At 35.6% G+C, this 17,552-nt stretch overlaps 3 protein-coding genes and 2 long non-coding RNA genes across 6 annotated transcripts; 2 read left to right on the top strand and 3 right to left on the bottom strand.

The window, feature by feature from the left end:
• Positions 1-51: 51 nt before the first annotated feature.
• Positions 52-2,583, bottom strand: MUB4 (membrane-anchored ubiquitin-fold protein 4 precursor). Of its 2 annotated transcripts, none has more exons than XM_048110266.2 (3): positions 2,165-2,583; positions 1,542-1,712; positions 52-405 (listed from the first exon to the last, which is right to left on the bottom strand). In XM_048110266.2, the coding sequence occupies exons 1-3, from the start codon at positions 2,292-2,294 to the stop codon at positions 398-400; spliced, it is 309 nt and encodes a 102-aa protein (XP_047966223.1). In that variant the 5' UTR covers positions 2,295-2,583; the 3' UTR covers positions 52-397. The 2 variants fall into 2 exon arrangements, with proteins under 2 accessions (XP_047966223.1, XP_047966147.1); XM_048110190.2 differs by having other exon boundaries at positions 52-369; positions 2,165-2,579.
• A 2,635-nt stretch (positions 2,584-5,218) lies between these two features.
• Positions 5,219-6,778, top strand: LOC148932758 (uncharacterized). The gene is made up of 3 exons (XR_016134864.1): positions 5,219-5,583; positions 6,122-6,204; positions 6,561-6,778. It is a non-coding gene; the product is annotated as an uncharacterized LOC148932758 (long non-coding RNA).
• Positions 6,779-7,388: 610 nt separating this feature from the next.
• Positions 7,389-9,593, bottom strand: LOC148932759 (protein FAR1-RELATED SEQUENCE 5-like). Its single transcript, XM_089065218.1, has one exon. It carries the CDS (start codon positions 9,591-9,593, stop codon positions 7,389-7,391), a length of 2,205 nt encoding a protein of 734 aa, XP_088921344.1.
• Positions 9,594-14,058: 4,465 nt separating this feature from the next.
• Positions 14,059-14,745, top strand: LOC125198349 (uncharacterized). The gene is made up of 2 exons (XM_048096713.2): positions 14,059-14,115; positions 14,206-14,745. The coding sequence occupies exons 1-2, from the start codon at positions 14,092-14,094 to the stop codon at positions 14,743-14,745; spliced, it is 564 nt and encodes a 187-aa protein (XP_047952670.2). The 5' UTR covers positions 14,059-14,091.
• Positions 14,746-15,475: 730 nt separating this feature from the next.
• On the bottom strand, positions 15,476-16,701 carry LOC125201997 (uncharacterized). Its single transcript, XR_007173014.2, has 2 exons — positions 16,405-16,701; positions 15,476-15,636 (listed from the first exon to the last, which is right to left on the bottom strand). It is a non-coding gene; the product is annotated as an uncharacterized LOC125201997 (long non-coding RNA).
• Positions 16,702-17,552: the final 851 nt, after the last annotated feature.

Below are 17,552 nucleotides of genomic sequence, written 5' to 3' on the forward strand. Positions count from 1 at the left end.
TTGAGTGAAAGCTGGTTTGTGGCTCAATAGAGGTACAATTAAGGAGTTGCATTCACAAGAATTTCCATATAGTATTGTGGCAAAGGATGTATTCTCATAGTATGTAAAAGTTCTGCACCTACACATGTACAAGCAGCAAATTTTTATAGAAACAAGCATACATGACAATCGACTGTTACACAGAAATGCTCTCAAACATACAGCGAATAATGACTGTTTACAAATTATTGGGTTTTTCCGACTTCAAAATCTGATGATGGCGCAGGTGAACTCCCTAGAAGTCCAGAAGATAAAGGCTCAATAAACTTCCACTTCACATGATGGAACACGAACAGACGTTCTTCTTGGGAATCTCATCAACCTTCTTCTCTGTTGACACAGTGGGAACTTTCAGCAACTAAGCAACTATATTGGGGAAAGAGAAAATTGAGGCCTTAATGATAGCATCAAAGAAATGAGATTGCATTTGTTACGAAATCCAAACTTTTCACAGGAATATATTATATGAAACCGAGACATGAACTGCGATGTTAGATTTCAGGGTATCATATAGTAAAAGGAAAATAAACACTGATAAATGAAGGTCTGATTTGTGATGAATTTATTCAGTAAGCGATGATTTTGAAATCGAGCATGATTTATGCACAAATATACATTCTATCATAAAAATTAGATTGGAATGGACTGAGGTCTGAGCATTGCGCTTCCTGTATCAATGACATTCACCAGTAATTGATTCCTCCAAGCACTTCATGAATGTACTTAGGAAACAAAATTGCAATTTTATCCCATTTCCTCATACTAAGTTTTACATAAGTTTTCCTAAAGAAAAAGAATGGGGAGGTATGCCAGGGTAGGATGAACAGACAGAAATTTAAGCTCTGGAGAGTAATTCTAGATCCATGAAAACCCAGAAATAGGCTACAATTATGCATGAGAGCATGCACTCTATATTTGGCTAAATTTTTCTCTACTACTCGTACACAACATTATGTCATCATCTTTAACAACCCGAGACCTATATTTCTCTAACTATCAATATCCTACACCAAGATTAGGATCATTCATATTGTTGAACCTTTAAACTTCCAAGAATTTCAAAATCCACATTCAACTGTATGCTTCTATTCTCACTGTAATATCCCAAGATCCAACAATCGAACCTTGATGCCTCCCAAGAATCTATAGATTACCATCCCCTGTAAGTGAGTCCCATTTTTAGGAGTTATAAGCCATAGCTACAATTCTAATGTGATCAACGTTCCAACTCGCATGAAAAACAAATTACAAACCCATATAAAACTATGCCAGCAATTAACTGAAACCATAGAATCACATGCAGGCAGGTTATGTTATTAACAAAACCTATCTGCAAAAGTTGTGTAGTTCCATATGACTAAAATCTCCAACTCAGAGTCCAAATATTGTAGGCAAAATAAAGTAGGCAGGAAGTATGAAAGCATAATTAGAGCAACCAAACGAGTTATGAATAACAAAGTAACAATCGGATTTGCAGCACAGCAAAAAAGTAAAAAAGTGACCTGTCTTAGCTTTTGCCACCGATGGCTGTACAACAGCATGCATGGTTATAACTCCTTTAGGCAGCTCCCCAAATGGCATCTTGCACTGTGCAACAGTCTTGTTATTCTCCAAAATTTTCCCAGCACTTATTAATTTCACATCATTTGCTGCTTTCGGGGAAACTTTTTTATCTGATAATAAGCAAAACTGCTCCAATTACACTCGCAATAAGCACGCAAAAGAGCAGGAAATAAGCTCTCCACTACATTTATGATTAAGGTATGCATTAATGAATACAAGTCTCTGAAACTCAATTTCTCATGTGCCCCAAATCCAAAACTTCATTCAAATTTGCGCTGCTTTACATTCTTACAATTGCACGAATTCTGCAGTTACTCCTGCCCCAAAATCAAAGGGCATTTAATCATAACACATTATCCAAGGGCATAATCTCAAAGATATCGTGTATAACTACGCTAAAACTCAAAGTTAAACTTCACTAACTAGTTTACTGTATGTGTCCTCAATCAAACGCCAATAAGAAAAATGGAACATAAGAAGACGATAAAATCGAATTGAACAAGCCCAAATTCTAGTAACAAAATTAAAAGAGAGAATCAATTTTGTGAGGAGTTAAGCTAACCTTTAGGCCACTCTGCCACAACTCTTTCCTTCAGCATAGCAACAGTCGACGCCGGCGAATATCGGAACGGACCGATATCTGATCCATCGTACAATCTGAACTTCAGCTCCACCAAATCCTCCTCCGGCATTTGATTTCCTCACAATCCTCTAAAACCAAATCCAATTCTTTTCCAATTGAATCAAAAACCCTCGAACTCCCCCAATCCTTCACCCGCCAACCGCAAGTTCAAATTGGAGGTGCCAACCGAAAATTGTCGAAGTTTTTAAACGAAATGCGTCAATAACACTTTGAAATTGAGGAACCCAAGACCAGATCTTGATGATTTACGCGCCGCTTTAACCCTTTGTGCAGTGGTTTCTCACTTCTTTTTTCAGTTTTTTTTTTAATCTCTATCCAATTTTGAGTTTTTTTTTTCATTTTTTTTCAATTGTTTTACTTTATAAACTTTTTCTTGCTTTTGAGAGACTCGATTTGAATTTTGAGTTAAAATTCCGGAAAAGAGAGAACATTTCAAAAAAGCAAGCAAGAACATTTCAATAAAGCAAGGAAGAACAATTCAATAAAGCAAGGATTTTGCATAAAATTTGCATATAATTATACTTAAATCTGTCGTACAAGAATATGCGCTTTTGATTATATATGATTTTAATGCACAATTGATAAAATAAAAAAAATAGAAAACAAAAGTAATTAAGGCATTGTCAGTGGAAAATGAGTCCTTCCTCATTAAAAAAAAATTCCAAAATTAGAAAATGTATACTTTTTTTAGACGAACTTAAAAATAAAGAGTGTATACCCTTATGTAATAGAGGGAGTAATTAGGTTTAATTATATGATAACGGCTTGGTTAATAACAAGAAAATTATACTCCAAAAAGGACTTGTAGAATAACGGTTGTTTCCACATACAAACACAAGTCATTCCAATATGTTTTGTTCTCACTTCTCGCTTATATGCTTCATGAGAAACTTTCTCATCTCATAAGGTCATCCGCAACGCTGTCTCTTATCCGTCTCTTAACCGTCTCATCTCTTAACTATTCATGGGCCCACTGTACTTTTCAGCTCATCTCTTAACTAAGAGACAACACCTGCATCCCTCTAGGGGTGTCGAAACGGGTACCGCGGGTATCCGCACCCGACAAGTCGGGTACCCGCACCCGATTTCGCCCCCAATGTTAGTCCCGATACCCGTCCCACACTGTGTCGGGTATAACCGATACCCGAGTCAGGTATCCCGCACCCGACGCCGCGGGTACCCGACCCGACCTGACAGTAAATCACAATTCCTTCCTAACAATTTTTGAAATCAATACAGAAAATTTAAAACAAAAATTCAAGAATGAAAAGTCCAATTCAAGAATAAGATCTGTAAACAATGGAAATATACTATGAAGATGGAGTGGTGTGGTGGCGGCGGATAGTGCTGTGGTGGCAGGTGGAAGGAGATGATGGCTTGGACGTGAGTGAGAAGAAAAAGGTGAAAAAAAAGGTACAGACGTGAGTGAGAAGAGAGGGAAATAGGTAAAAAAAAACTTAAAAAAAACTTAACTATAATTAAAAGAAGAAGAAAAAATTTACACTGTGACTGCATAATTAAAATAAAAGATGATAATTACAAAATGCTAGTATACTTATAAACAATCGGGTAATTTTCGGGATTAACGGGTAACCCGCTCGGGTATCGGGTATACCCGATACCCGCAAAACCCAAAATATAAATACCCGCTCCCGACCCGTTACCCGTTTCCGTCGGGTATCGGGTACCCGCTACCCGCCGGGTATCGGGTCGGGTAGGAAATTACCCGATACCCGCTACCCGTTTCGACACCCCTACATCCCTCCATCTCTTAACCATCTCTTATCCATCTCTTAACTATTCATTCAATTTCATTTTTTAATTTTTATTTCCAACAAATTCAATTAATAAAAACAAACTTAATTAAATAAAATAAAATAACAATTTAAAGGCCTAAAAAATTATAAAATACATAATTATAAAATACATAATTAAAAAATAATATAATTAAATAAAATAAAAATTACAATTTAAAGGCCTAAAAAATTTAAAAATGCATGATTAAAAAATACATAATTAAATATTAAAATTTATAATTTTTTTTTTCGAATTTTCAATTTTTTTTAAAAAAAAATAAATTTATGACGTCATAATTCCGACGCCCACTCGCGGGCCGGCGAGTGGGCGTCACGCCATCGCTTAGCGCGCGCCACGTGGCCGCGCGCGTCGTCTCGTCAGCTCGAGGCCGGCCTCTTCCGAACGCGTCGGGCGTCGAGACATCTCGTCTCGTCGAGACGAGACGGGAGCCGCAACGCTGTCTCGATGCCGTCTCGTCTCGTCGAGACGAGACCGAGATCGCAACGAGGCAGCGTTGCGGATGCTCTAATTGTTCCACATATTAACATACTACCATATCTTTCTGGTGTATATTTTGTCCTCACTTGCACGCAGTGGCGGAACCAGAAAATCGAATAAGCCGGTGCTGAAAATAAAATAAAAATAAAATTAAAAAAATATTAATAATAATAATTATTATTGTTTTTTTTAATTAATTAATATTCCATCCATCTGTCATTAGGAGTCCCGGTTCACTTTTACTATAAATGGTAGGTTGTACATACATCTTACTATTCACTAATTCATTGCACTCACATTTTATTATAAGTATATAAAAATGAGTTTCAGTTTCACATTCCACTATTTTTTCTCAACCACTTTCCTTTATATTTCTTCATAAAACTTATGCCGAATTTAAATAAGACTTCTAATAACGAACGAAGAGAGTATTGTTTTAAGATTAAGAGGATAGTTATATTTGAGAAAAAAAAGATGAGTATGTTGTATGTGTCGAGCAATTGAGAAATTGTACTTTCATTTCTATTACATAACAGTCAACTAAATAATTAATCGTGGAAACTCAACAATATTTGGACAAAAGTCATATGCAATGTAGAGAACTGTTCTGCTGCCCACCTTGTGTGAGCGTAGTGTGAGCGACACTATTCCACGTAGGAGAGAGGGGGACACCTGATTTTATTTTATTTTTTTTCTCTCTCTCTTCATACTTTTATCTCTCTCCTTTTAGATTTCAGAATTTTGGATATATTTCTTCTCTTTCGATTTTTTTCTGCATCGCTACCGAGAGTTTGTCGGAAATTCGCCGCAGAACCTGGTCACGGCGGGATCAGACATCAATTCGGCAGTGCTCGAGCGCGCCCAAGGAGTCCCAGCGTGCGAGCTCCTTGGATTCGTACGCCGCGAAGACGGCGAGCTTCCGCGTGGATGGGACCGAGGGCGAATTTGAGGTTATCTGCGAAGCCGTTAGTTTTTCTGAAATAGACGATTTCGCTATTTCCCGGAGGAATATGAGGCGATGAAGGTGGGGTCTTCTTCTTACGGTAAGAAATTGGAGCCTTTGTATAGAGAAATTGAAGTTGATTGTGATGATGTTGTTCAATATTCTTATGGTGATGGTTAAATTGGGGCTATTGATGTGATTCATCGCAGAATGGAGGGTTTGTGTGTCGGAAATTTAGATAATAGTTACGGTAAGAAATTGGGGGAAACGGGGTTGTTAAAGAGGTTAGATGATGGTGTAAATTATAGTGACAAGTTAAGAGTGAGATCAAAAGCATCTCGAATGAATGGAATTAAGGGGGCGCGGCGAACTATATTGGTGCCCGATTGGGATACAACAATAGGCTTTTTGCGGTAGAGTGATCCTTGTATTCCAAAGTTCCAAAGCAGATTCTTTTCGAATAATGGAGAGACTGAGGGGGTTGGCCGGGATAGGACCGAGCAAGAGAAGGGTGCGAGGATAGGGGGGTTGACAATAGAAGAGAACCGTGCATTATCAAAGTCTTGCTCTTTCTCTTCAAATGAGGATGATTCCTCAAGTTCCATGACTGAGCCTTTGTGCATTTCATCTAATGACAGATATGGGCGCGTTATTCATGACAGGCAGAAGGCGAGCTTTTGGAGCGTGGAACATTTGGATATGTGTATGAAGGAATTGCGGAGTAAGTACTTTATTTTGAGTATTTGTGCTTGCATTATTGAATTTCTAGGATTTAGAGTGTATCGTCATGTGTATGTAATCCGAGCAGGTGAAGTGTGTTGTTGCTGATGGTAGACTGGAATTAGTTGTGGTCATAGTTTTGGGAGGATCTTGATGTTACTCTGAATTTACTCAAAGAGAAACCTAAATAAGTAAAAATAAAACATAAAACTAGTGGTGAACTTTAGTCTTTTGTTAGCAAAGGAGTAGTTGCCAGTAGTGGTTACTTATAACATGTCAGTCAATTCTCTCAATAATCTTTGTCAGTTCAGTATGTAATTTCGGGAAGAAGTAATTTCGTAATTTTCTATGATGCAGTGGCGGATTCTTTTTTGCTGTAAAGGAAGTGTCTTTGCTTGATCAAGGAGAGGATGGAAAGCAATGTATAGTCTAAAATTTGTTGCATGAGTGTAGCAAAAAACAAGAAATGTGCACTTATCAAATTACTGTAACTCTTGAATATTGAGATACTCCTTCGGTTTTGTTATACGCTTATATGTCACTGGCTCATGTTTTAGTGTTTGATGTTTTGATTTTATGCTTTCTTCCAAATCTGCAAAACTATTAATTGATATTGAAGATTGGGCATGAAATGAATGTTCAGCTTCCAAAAGCAGACTACTTATATTGGTTTCTTCATCACTCATGATATAAGTGACTCTTAATAACTGAATTATTGCTGATCACCATTACAGAAATCTCATTCTTGTAATAAGTTTCTGATAAAATAAAGTAGCATCTAAATTTAGCACTACTCCATTCATTAGCTTTGAAGTTCCTCTGCTAATTATTTCAATTGTCTATTCTTTATGTTTGTTTTGTACAAAATTACCTACGAGTATTTCAGTTCAATTATTGTGGAGACATATTTTGTCCATAAAAATTCACAAAATAAATGACCAATCTCATGAAACCAAATTTAATGCATAGAGGGGATGAAAACAAATGATTAATCTCATAAAAAAACTAGACGTGTTCTCATAGTATTCTCTTAGCAGCAACACAGAGACAACATAAAAAATAATTTCAATAAAACTATGGAGATTAGTCTTTTTCGTTTGCAAAACCATTGCCGCCGTAACCACTGTGTACGACTAATCTGAAATTTGAAGACAAGAGTGAAAATAGTAAAGTTAAATTGATTGATTACCAAAACAACCATAAAATATAAATGATAAAATTCAACAACGATATATTCACGTACCAGTCATGCAATTTTGGACAATTACGTTTGTCATGTGATACTCCACTTAGTCCACATCCATGACAAGCTCTAGCCTTTGAAGTTGACTTCTCTTTTGACGATAACATTCTTTTACCGCATCCCTTTGTTCTTATATTAGAAGGATCGCCAATATTTCTGGGTTTATCTGAGTTCTTCCTTGTTTGACTACTGGGCACAGTGGTTGAACTAGCACCCATCTCTTTGATTTTGCCATGTAAGGAATCAAGTTGTTCATTCAAAAACTTTGTCCCCTCATCACTCAAAGATGCATAATCAATCAATATTGAAGCCTTATAGGATAATTTGGAGCGTCGTGTCATCAAAAGTCTTGTTGGATCATCATTGGTATTTTCATCATCTAGTGCATAAACAACACCAATCTTTGCTTCTTGCGTCCATCTTTTGAGTATATACTTCTCAGGTAGTTCAAATATTTGGCTAATGCGGAAGAAAGCTAGCATGTGTCTGCACGGAATGCCATCAAACTCGAATTTTCCACAACTACAAGATATATGATCTCTTTGTCTATCATGCATGAGTTGCCTTGGTTTTGAGGAGGAACTTTGAAAACTTACCACATTGTAAATCATGATATCATCTCTTGTAGTGGTATGCTCCACAAAGTAACCATGACTTTGACTCATTTCATCTTGAAACTCCGTCCATTTTTTCTTCGTGTACACTTTAACCATTTGCGTTTCCATCGGCCAATTTGTTTTGATTTTGGGATGCTCATTCATGTCAATATGATCAGCAACTAATTCATTATGTCTTTGGTGTCTTAGTGCTCGGTTGAATCGAGTGATAAAATCCATCAATGAGTTCTTGTGAGAGACATACTTTTTGAAAAATGAATGTGAACTCTCAGATCTCTGACTACTTGACATCCCAGCAAAAAATACATGACTAAAGTATGCCGGAACCCACTTATGCCGCAATTCATACATCAACAAGATCCAACTATTTTGCTCTAAGTTAGCAGATCTAATAACATCTTTCCAACCATGCTCGAATTCCTCAGGAGAAGTAGAATTTTTTATAACATTTTTTATGCTCTGATAATGCTCTCGGAAAGTCACTGCTGAAATCTTGTCCGGAAATTTATTCAATATGTGCCACAAACAATAACGGTGTACTGTTTGCGGCAAAACTTGTGCAAGTGCTTTCGTCATAGAAGGATCTTGATCAGTGATGATTGCTTTCGGTGCACCTGTTGGCATAGCTTCCATGAACTTATTAAGCAGCCACAAATATGATTCGGTCTTCTCGTCACTTAGAAATCCACAGCCAAAAACAATTGTTTGATGATGATGATTTACTCCTACGAACGGTGTAAAAATCATTCCGTACTTATTAGTATTATAGGTAGAATCAAAAACAACAACATCACCGAATATACTATAAGCACTTCTTGATTTATGATCTGCCCAAAAACATCTTTTGAACCTATTATCTGAATCTATCTCATAGTCAAAGAAAAATGATGAATTTTTCTCCTTTTCAGATGTGAAGAATTCTACCAAAGTTTCGGCATCGATCCCCTTCTGTTCATCCCTCATATCTCTCTCGAGATTCCTGATATCTCTTTCAGTGCAACCTACACTTTCAGGCCCCCCATGCTCTATCTCCATTAGTTGCATTTGCTGACAAGTCGGTATATTAGCTTCTGAAAATTGTTGTGTCAACACTCTCTTCGCAGCAGAGACACTACGGTGTGAACGGAGTAAATGCACCTTTGAAGGAGTAGAAAGGTCATGATTATGACCTTCAGTGAATAAGCTAATACTCCAATAGGGTCCAGTTTGTTGTTTGACAATGGAGATCTTTGCCTTACAATCAGTTCTAACTTCACCATGAGCTCTTTTCTTGATCGGGCCACCACTCGACGATGCTCGATTTTTTGAGCGGGCTTCATCAGTTTGGCCAGCTTTAAAGCATACAAATTGTTTCCAAACAACTTCATTTGTCATCTTATTCTTTTTGCTATTGCTTATTCTTGCACTAAAACCAGCTTCACGTGCATATTGGTTGTAGAATTCAAACGCATCATCTATTGATGCAAATTTCATTCCAGTTTCTGGCTTTCGATCATTCGCAGTTTGAGGAATATGCAGTTCATCATTCATATTTTCACTCCTTAGACTAAAAAATAAATTTACAAAAACATTAATATATAAAAAAAAAATAAGTAGCAGACAATACTAGAACCTAAATAAAACTAAAGATTAATGGTTGATTTAGTATTTGCAACATCACGTATGTCGTTTAATTAGTTTCTGAACTAAAAACTTATGCAACACAGTAGTTGTTTTACTAAATTTCTCCAGAGACCAAACTTTTTAACTACAAAATCTATAATTTCCCTACATTGAATAAACATAAGGCAAATAGACTAAAATATTACCTGACCAAATTTGATGCAACTCGGTAGAGAGTCCAGAGAGGAAGAGAGGATACTTCAAAAATTCTGATAGAGGAAACATGTGAAGGGTATAATTTTTCATAAAATAGGTCGAATAGATTTGTATAAGTACAAAAAGAAATAAAAAAGGAAAACAAATCTAAGCCTAAAATATTGAATCAATTTAGATATATTATAATGCGCAGGGAGAGAATAGAATCCAAACCAGAAAGAACTAAATTTTTGGACTCTCTCCTACGTGGAATAGTGTCGCTCACACTACGCTCACAAAAGGTGGGCAGCAGAACGGATCTCATGCAATGTATATTTCAATACTAAGATGAGTATAAAATATATATTTATTTGTTTATAATATTTGATAATACCATCCTCATCACTTTTTTTTTATTGTTCAAAAAATTCTCTGTTAAGTACATATTTGGTTGAGATATTTGCAATATGCTTTTTACTTGTGAATACGATATTAGTATATTCTGATTTCATGGAGTAATAAATTAATATCCAAAATATGTTAATCGGAGTAGTAATTAATTTAATATTATTATTCTGTAAAAAATTAAAATAGCATAGAGTGTGTCAGACATCTTTCTCTCTTCTTGTTCTGTATATCTATTGTATCTCTACTTTTACACAGTGACTCTTATTTCTTCTCCCCCCATCTCTCTAAAAATCATACTACAAGAAGAACAGTTATGGGTACTCTCTTCAATTTCTGCCCCAAACACGCAATAATTATACAGTGTCCGGCGCCGGCAAGCCCCCGCTGGAGCGGGGGCTTGTCCCTTACTAGTTCCGCCGCTACTTGCACGCCTCTCGAGAAACATTCTAGGGATAATCCAATTACTTAAGGCTAAACACATTTAAACTTGGAGATCTTATGTGATGACATAAAAAAATATGATATAACGGTATGAGTGGAACCTATCAAATCTGTTAGACTCTCATCACATGTGCAGTCTTATACTTACATATTCTCAAAATCCATCATTTTCTTGTGTGATTTTCAGTTCATTCATATCCTCCAACAATTTACAAGTAGGAGTCATTCATTCTCTATGCTCTACGCATCGACAACCACTCCCTAGGAATCAACTCATTGTCCATATCTATGCATCGATGATTACTCCTTACTTTTGCCTTGGATATTAAGACAATAATATATATTTATTTATTGTTAATATATTATATTTTGTTTTATTGTTATTATATAGTAGTACTATTATATTTTGTTATTTTAAATTTATTTATTTATTTATTATTGTTTATATTTTCCCCCTAATACTTCATTTGTCTCATATTACTCGCACTTTTCTATTTTGACTCGTCCTAAACTACTCACATTATTTCTATTTTAGAAAAGAATTCGGATATTTAATTATCATATTATAGTTAATTAAGTGATCTTTCATTACACTTAAAATACTACTATCATCATCCTAAGTTAGTTGAGTCGTATTTCTTTTTGGTTTGTCCTAAGGTAGCCGAGTCATTTCTCTTTTTGATAAATATTTTATTCACTCTCTTACTTTACTCTCTTTTCATCTCTTATTTTATTCTCTCTCTTACTTTACTCTCTTCACTTTAACATTTCACAAATCAATTTCTTAATTCATGTGCCCAAAAGAAATGCTTCAACTACTTTTAGACGGACGGAGTACTACTAATTTAATTATACTAAAAAATCAATAACAAATTTACTTATATTTTAGTACCTTTTTCTACTAAACTAAAATGGAATGCTTTCAAAATAAACCATTCAATATTTTCTAAATAATACTTCTACAAATACATATTAATTTCTCAATGTAATGCAATTATTTAAATAGTACTACAAATATTTAAATAATTCAAGTTTAGATAAACCTACAAAGATTTAGATAAATTTATTTTGAGATAATATACAAAGATTTATTAATATCACAAAGATTTTTTTGTCATTACAAAATCACAACAGAAATACATAAACATTCAAAAATCACAAGTTTGGTGCCCTCCTCAAATAGCTAAATGGAAAAATACACACCTCAAAGGCTGAAGGGTAGACTAGTAATCTTTGGGACTGAATTTGACATTTATGGAACTTTTTGACTGAAAATGTGATTTTATAAATGTTAGGTACTAAAAAGGCGCAAAGTCCATTTTTTGAGTACTAGTTATGTAGTTCAATCTAAAAAAATAGTTTCATTTGTGGACAACATGAATTTTAGTATGAAAAGAGAGAGAGAAAGTGAGTAAAATAAGAGAGAGAGGAGAAAAAGTAAGAAAGAATTGGAAAAGGTGGGTAAAGTATGAAAGAAAGTTTCCACTTTTGAAATGAGATTATTTTTTATAGACACCTAAAAATGACAAAATTGAACTCTTTTTCGTAGACAGTAGGAGTTTATGTTAAACCAACGACAATTATACTATAATTAAAGAATAAAGATAAATGTACATAAATTGTACTTATTATATTTACATAATGTTACCTCCTAAATGTTAAATATAATTGAATTGAATTATAAATTAGTTTTGTTATTAGTGTATATTGTTCTATAGTATTAAAAAAAGAAATGATACTGAAATTTATGACAAATTTTCACATGATTTCGAGCTTGCTTCAAAATAATTATAGTTTAAACAATTTTTTTTATTAAATTTGTAGATTTTTAATTTAAAATTTTATTTTTCTTTAACTATAGTAAAATGAATAGTACTCCCTCCGTCTCATATTAGGAGTCAGTTATAGTTATGGCTCGGGTTTTAAGAAAGAGTTGATGTGTGTAATAAATGAAGTGAGAAGGTGTGGTGTGTAATAAATGAAGTGAGAAGGTAGAAGTGTAATCAATGAAGAGAGTTGGGTGAAAGTGGGTCCCTTTTGATTTTTTGGATGTAAAAATATGTTTAATGTTGACTTGTAAGACAAATTCATTAAATTAAATAAACTTAAGATTTTAAATGTTTCAATATGATTAATCTTTTTTAATGTAAATTGAATTCATCTTTACTCCTAAAATTTTAAATATGATGCCAACATTTAACAACAACAATTAAGTCACCTTAAAGGTGAAGAGGCCATCGGCCAAAATTGCACAAAACAAACAAGAGGGAAACCATTTTTTCATTGATTCAAACTCCAAAATTAGGAGGGAATTAGTACAATCCATGGAGGGAACAATCAAATGCTAAGGTACACCTATAAATACATTCACTCCACCATTACTATCAACCACTTCTATTCTACCTACCAAAAAAGAAAGCAAACATATTTATAGCTAATTTACCCTCAGAAAATTCTCATCATTGGGCAATGGAGATGGAGCAAGAGATGGAGGAGGAGATGGAGCAAGAGTTGTTTGAAGAGGAAGATCAATTTCCAGAGGCAGAACAGTTTCCAGAGGCAGAGCCTCTTCAAGAGGCAGAGTTTGGGCAAGGGCCGAGGGCCTCTCTGAGTTTGAGCAGCCAAGAGAAGAACCTTATTGTGCAGTTCCTTCAACAGCAATGCCGTTCTGGAGCACTTCCACATGGTTCATTGAAAGATGCAGCCAAAAAATCCAAAGTGCATCCAAGGACAGTCAGCCGCTTATGGAGGATAGCCAGTCAGCAAATGGAACAAGGAGAACCTGTTGTCATGAAAGGAAAAGCATCAGGTTATACTAAGACAAAAGGTAAAATAAACCTTGATGAAGACAAGTTTAGACACCTGTCTATGCTTGAGAGATCCTCCATAAGAAAACTTGCTATGAAGATGCAAGTTAGCAAGACCACAACTGGTAGATGGTCCAAGGCTAACAAGATAAGACCACATACAAATGCCATCAAGCCTGCACTCACTGATGCAAACAAAATTTCAAGAATGAGATGGTGTCTGACTCATATTCAGCCAACCATAGCTGAAGGTAAGCTTCTCTATCATGCAATGCACAACATTGTTCATATTGATGAGAAATGGTTCTACATGATAAAGACTTCAGACAGATACTACCTGTTGCCGGATGAGGATGAGCCTTATAGGTCTTGTAAGTCAAAAAAGATTCATCACTAAAGTGATGTTCATGTGTGCTGTCAGAAGGCCAATGTTTGGCAGTGATGGGCAGACCATCTTTGATGGTAAAATAGGCATATTTCCATTCACAGAGCAAGTTCCAGCCAAAAGAAAGTCAAAGAATAGGCCAAAAGGGACACTTGAGACAAAGCCTATCCCATCAGTTAACAAGGAAGCCATGAGAGAATGTCTCCTTAATCAGGTTTGTACATTTCTTTGTTTCACAATACTATCAGACATTAGTAATGTCATCACTTAGTTATCTAAGCATTCAATCACAAATCATGCACAGATTATTCCAGCAATCAAGGCTAAGTGGCCAGCCAATGCAAATAAGGAAATATACATCCAACAAGATAATGCCAAACCCCATCTCAAAGCCTCTGACTTACAATTTGAGGCTGCTGCAAGTACAGATGGTTTTAAATTCCATCTAATTAGCCAACCAGCCAACTCCCTAGATACTAATGTGCTAGACCTTGGCTTTTTTAGGGCCATACAGTCACTACAAGATGACAAACTAGCCACCAATATAGATGAATTGTTGGCAAATGTTTGGAGTTCTTTTGAGGAACTCACACCACAAACACTGAACAAGGTATTCCTATCATTGCAAAGTTGTTTAAGAAAGATCCTAGAAGTGCATGGGGGCAACAACTACAAAATACCACACTTGAACAAAGATAGGTTGAGTAGGACAGTGGGGCTTCCTACCTCACTTGAGGTTGAAGAAACTCTGGTAAGGGAGAGCTTGGAGTATCTACTACTCCCTGAGAATGATGTGGGTGGTTCATATCACATAGGGCATTTAAACACTGTGCTAGGGTTGTAGAAAGTGCACTTGGGTCATGGGGTTTACAATATAATCATCAAAATAGGTTGGTGTTTATGATGTAAACTTGTTTTTTGGTTTGTAGCCTTTATTTTGGGTTAGGGTATATAGGCTGCATTACAGCTCTATAAGCTGCATTATGTATGAATTGCAAGTGTAACTGTTGCAAGTGTGTGTTTTTGTCTAAAAACCATCACAAAAGGCAGTGGATACACATAATAGCATGCATATCTCAGAAAATTTTCATCACAGAGGACCAATCACACAAAGGCAGAGCCTCCAAACCACCAAAGGGGTGGCTCTACTCATAAAAATCCAACCAAGGCAGTGGATACACATAATAGCATGCATATCTCGGGTAATTTTCATCACAGATGACCAATCACACAAAGGCAGAGCCTCCAAACCACCAAAGGGGTGGCTCTACTCGTAAAAATCCAACCAAGGCAGTGGATACACATAATAGCATGCATCTCTCAGAAAAATTTCATCACAGAGGACCAATCACACAAAGGCAGAGCCTCCAAACCACCAAAGGGGTGGTTCTTGTGACGACCCGGGTTTTTGTAGACTTCTAAAGCTAAAAAAATGTTATGTGCAAATATTTAATTATAACTTTTGGGAAGTAATATAAGAAAATTTTCATATATTTTTTGTTAGAAAAATGAATTTCGTAAATTGTATGTTTTTTTGGAGAATCCTTTATTGCGATTCATAAGGCATCAAGGAATAGTGATGAACTTTGATGTAAGAAAAATAACAATCTCTATCCGGAAGTTGTAATGTTTAAGTACATGATTATAGTAATTTATTACAAATCTGAATTTGAGACGTACAAGTCTCGGTGGGCCGCGATGTCTCCAGGCAGCAACTCGATCTTCCTTTAGATTCCTACATCCACAAAATAATAATAATAATAATAATAATATTAATAAATAAATAAATTAAATAATAATAATAATAATAAATAAATAAATTAAATAATAATAATAATAAATAAATAAATAAATTAAATAATAATAAATATGTATATATGTGTGTGGGGAGGTGTACTTGCCAATATGCTGCCACTTGTCCAAAATAAGGACACATGTCAAAAGAGACATGTGTAAAGCAATTCATGAGAATATATAAGGTGTTGGAGCTATTTTATTTCTTCAGCCATACACACACACTACCTTTTCGAGAGAGCAAGAATAAGGAAGGAATTGGTGATAAGTGGAATTAAAGTTCTTCAAATTTAAGTAAGTCTCAATTTTAAATTTATTACTTTCAATTGTTCAAAGTATCAAGCATATTAAAGAAAAGGAGATTATGCCAAACTTAAATCTAAGTTGATACGGTTTCTGCCTAAGATTCAAATTATCTAAAATAAAAAGTTTATGTAAGACTTCCACCTCAATTTCACTCAAATGCATAAAATTATTAAAACAAGTCATATTATCATCATAATAGTATGAAGTTTGAAAGCTTATCTTGAGGGACATATTTTGCACGAATTCTGACTGATACCCCGACCAAATTTTCGGCGACTATGAAAACTCCCAAAACTCTAGGGACGATTAAAATCCACCAATATATCAAAACATGAAATTATCGAAGTAAAATATTAATGTTTAGGCAATGAGCTTGATAAAGACGAAATAGGAAGAGCCTTACCTTACAGTGGTATGGACGACGGGGGCAAAGACGGGGAAGGGGGAAGGCCGATGTTTCCGTTGCAACATGCGACGACAACCGAGATTAGTAGCAGCAGGAAATGGTGAACACAGCTGGTTAGGCGTGACAACGGCGGCCTCGTTCCTGCACCACGATCAAACAGCAGCACAGAGGCTGAAGGTGGACATGAAGGTGCGGAGACATGAGGCCGACAACGTGCCGTCGCACACCGGCGCCGACGGAAGAGGAGAGAGAGAGAGAGAGAGAAAGGTGGAGCGGTCTCAATTATAGGGCTCACAGTTAGGAATATAAGGTTTTGGACTAACTATAATAGTTAGTGTAAGACTTGTGGATTTAATTATTTTTAGCATTGGGATGAACCTATCATAAAGTTTTGGACCTCTCAAATTAAGTTATGGAGTAAACAAATAAGTGAGGTGCTGTGGTAAAATCTGAAACAATGTTCTAACTTCCGAAATAAAATTTAAGGGAAAGTTAAGTTTTATTATAATAACATAATTATGATTTTACTTTCTGTAAAACAATTTCAGAACACCTCTGAAATAAAAATGAGAACAAAATGAGCAAATGCATGCATTTTAAGTAAATATTTTCCTTAATCTAATTAAGTATATGTTATGGTTTCCAAAAGGCTATCTCTGCAGAGATCGGAGCAAGAGATTCTAATTAAAGAAAATAAGCAAACGAGGTGGGCTCTCTGTTTAAATATCGACTATGTTATAAGTATGTTTTGATGTGGTGTTATTTGTCATGCCATGTTTATGTTTCCTATGAGGACCTATCTGAAGTGGCTCTGCCATGTATGTTTAATCGAATTCGGGTCCCAATAGGGCTGCAAACCCTACACGGACTAGTGTATACCTATGTAGATCAGGCGTCATCCTTCGAGTTGGCCGGTCTAGTGACTTGGAATGTGGCCACATTTCATGTCATGTATGTTCAGATATGGTATGATGAGGATGGATGTTTATGGATGATGGGTTGCGCAGCCATATTTTTCAGAATGAAATATTTTAGTGTATTCGGGCCTTTTAAAGCTAAAATCCAGGGGTCACTGAATGGTGGCATGATAAATATCTCTATGTAAATATATTTTGGCATGTGTTCACTGAGTATAATACTCAGTC

Source organism: Salvia hispanica, chromosome 2, assembly GCF_029641045.1.
Source record: "Salvia hispanica isolate PSC_SH4W2 chromosome 2, Shi_PSC_v1, whole genome shotgun sequence".
In the NCBI taxonomy this organism is placed as follows: Eukaryota; Viridiplantae; Streptophyta; class Magnoliopsida; order Lamiales; family Lamiaceae; genus Salvia; species Salvia hispanica.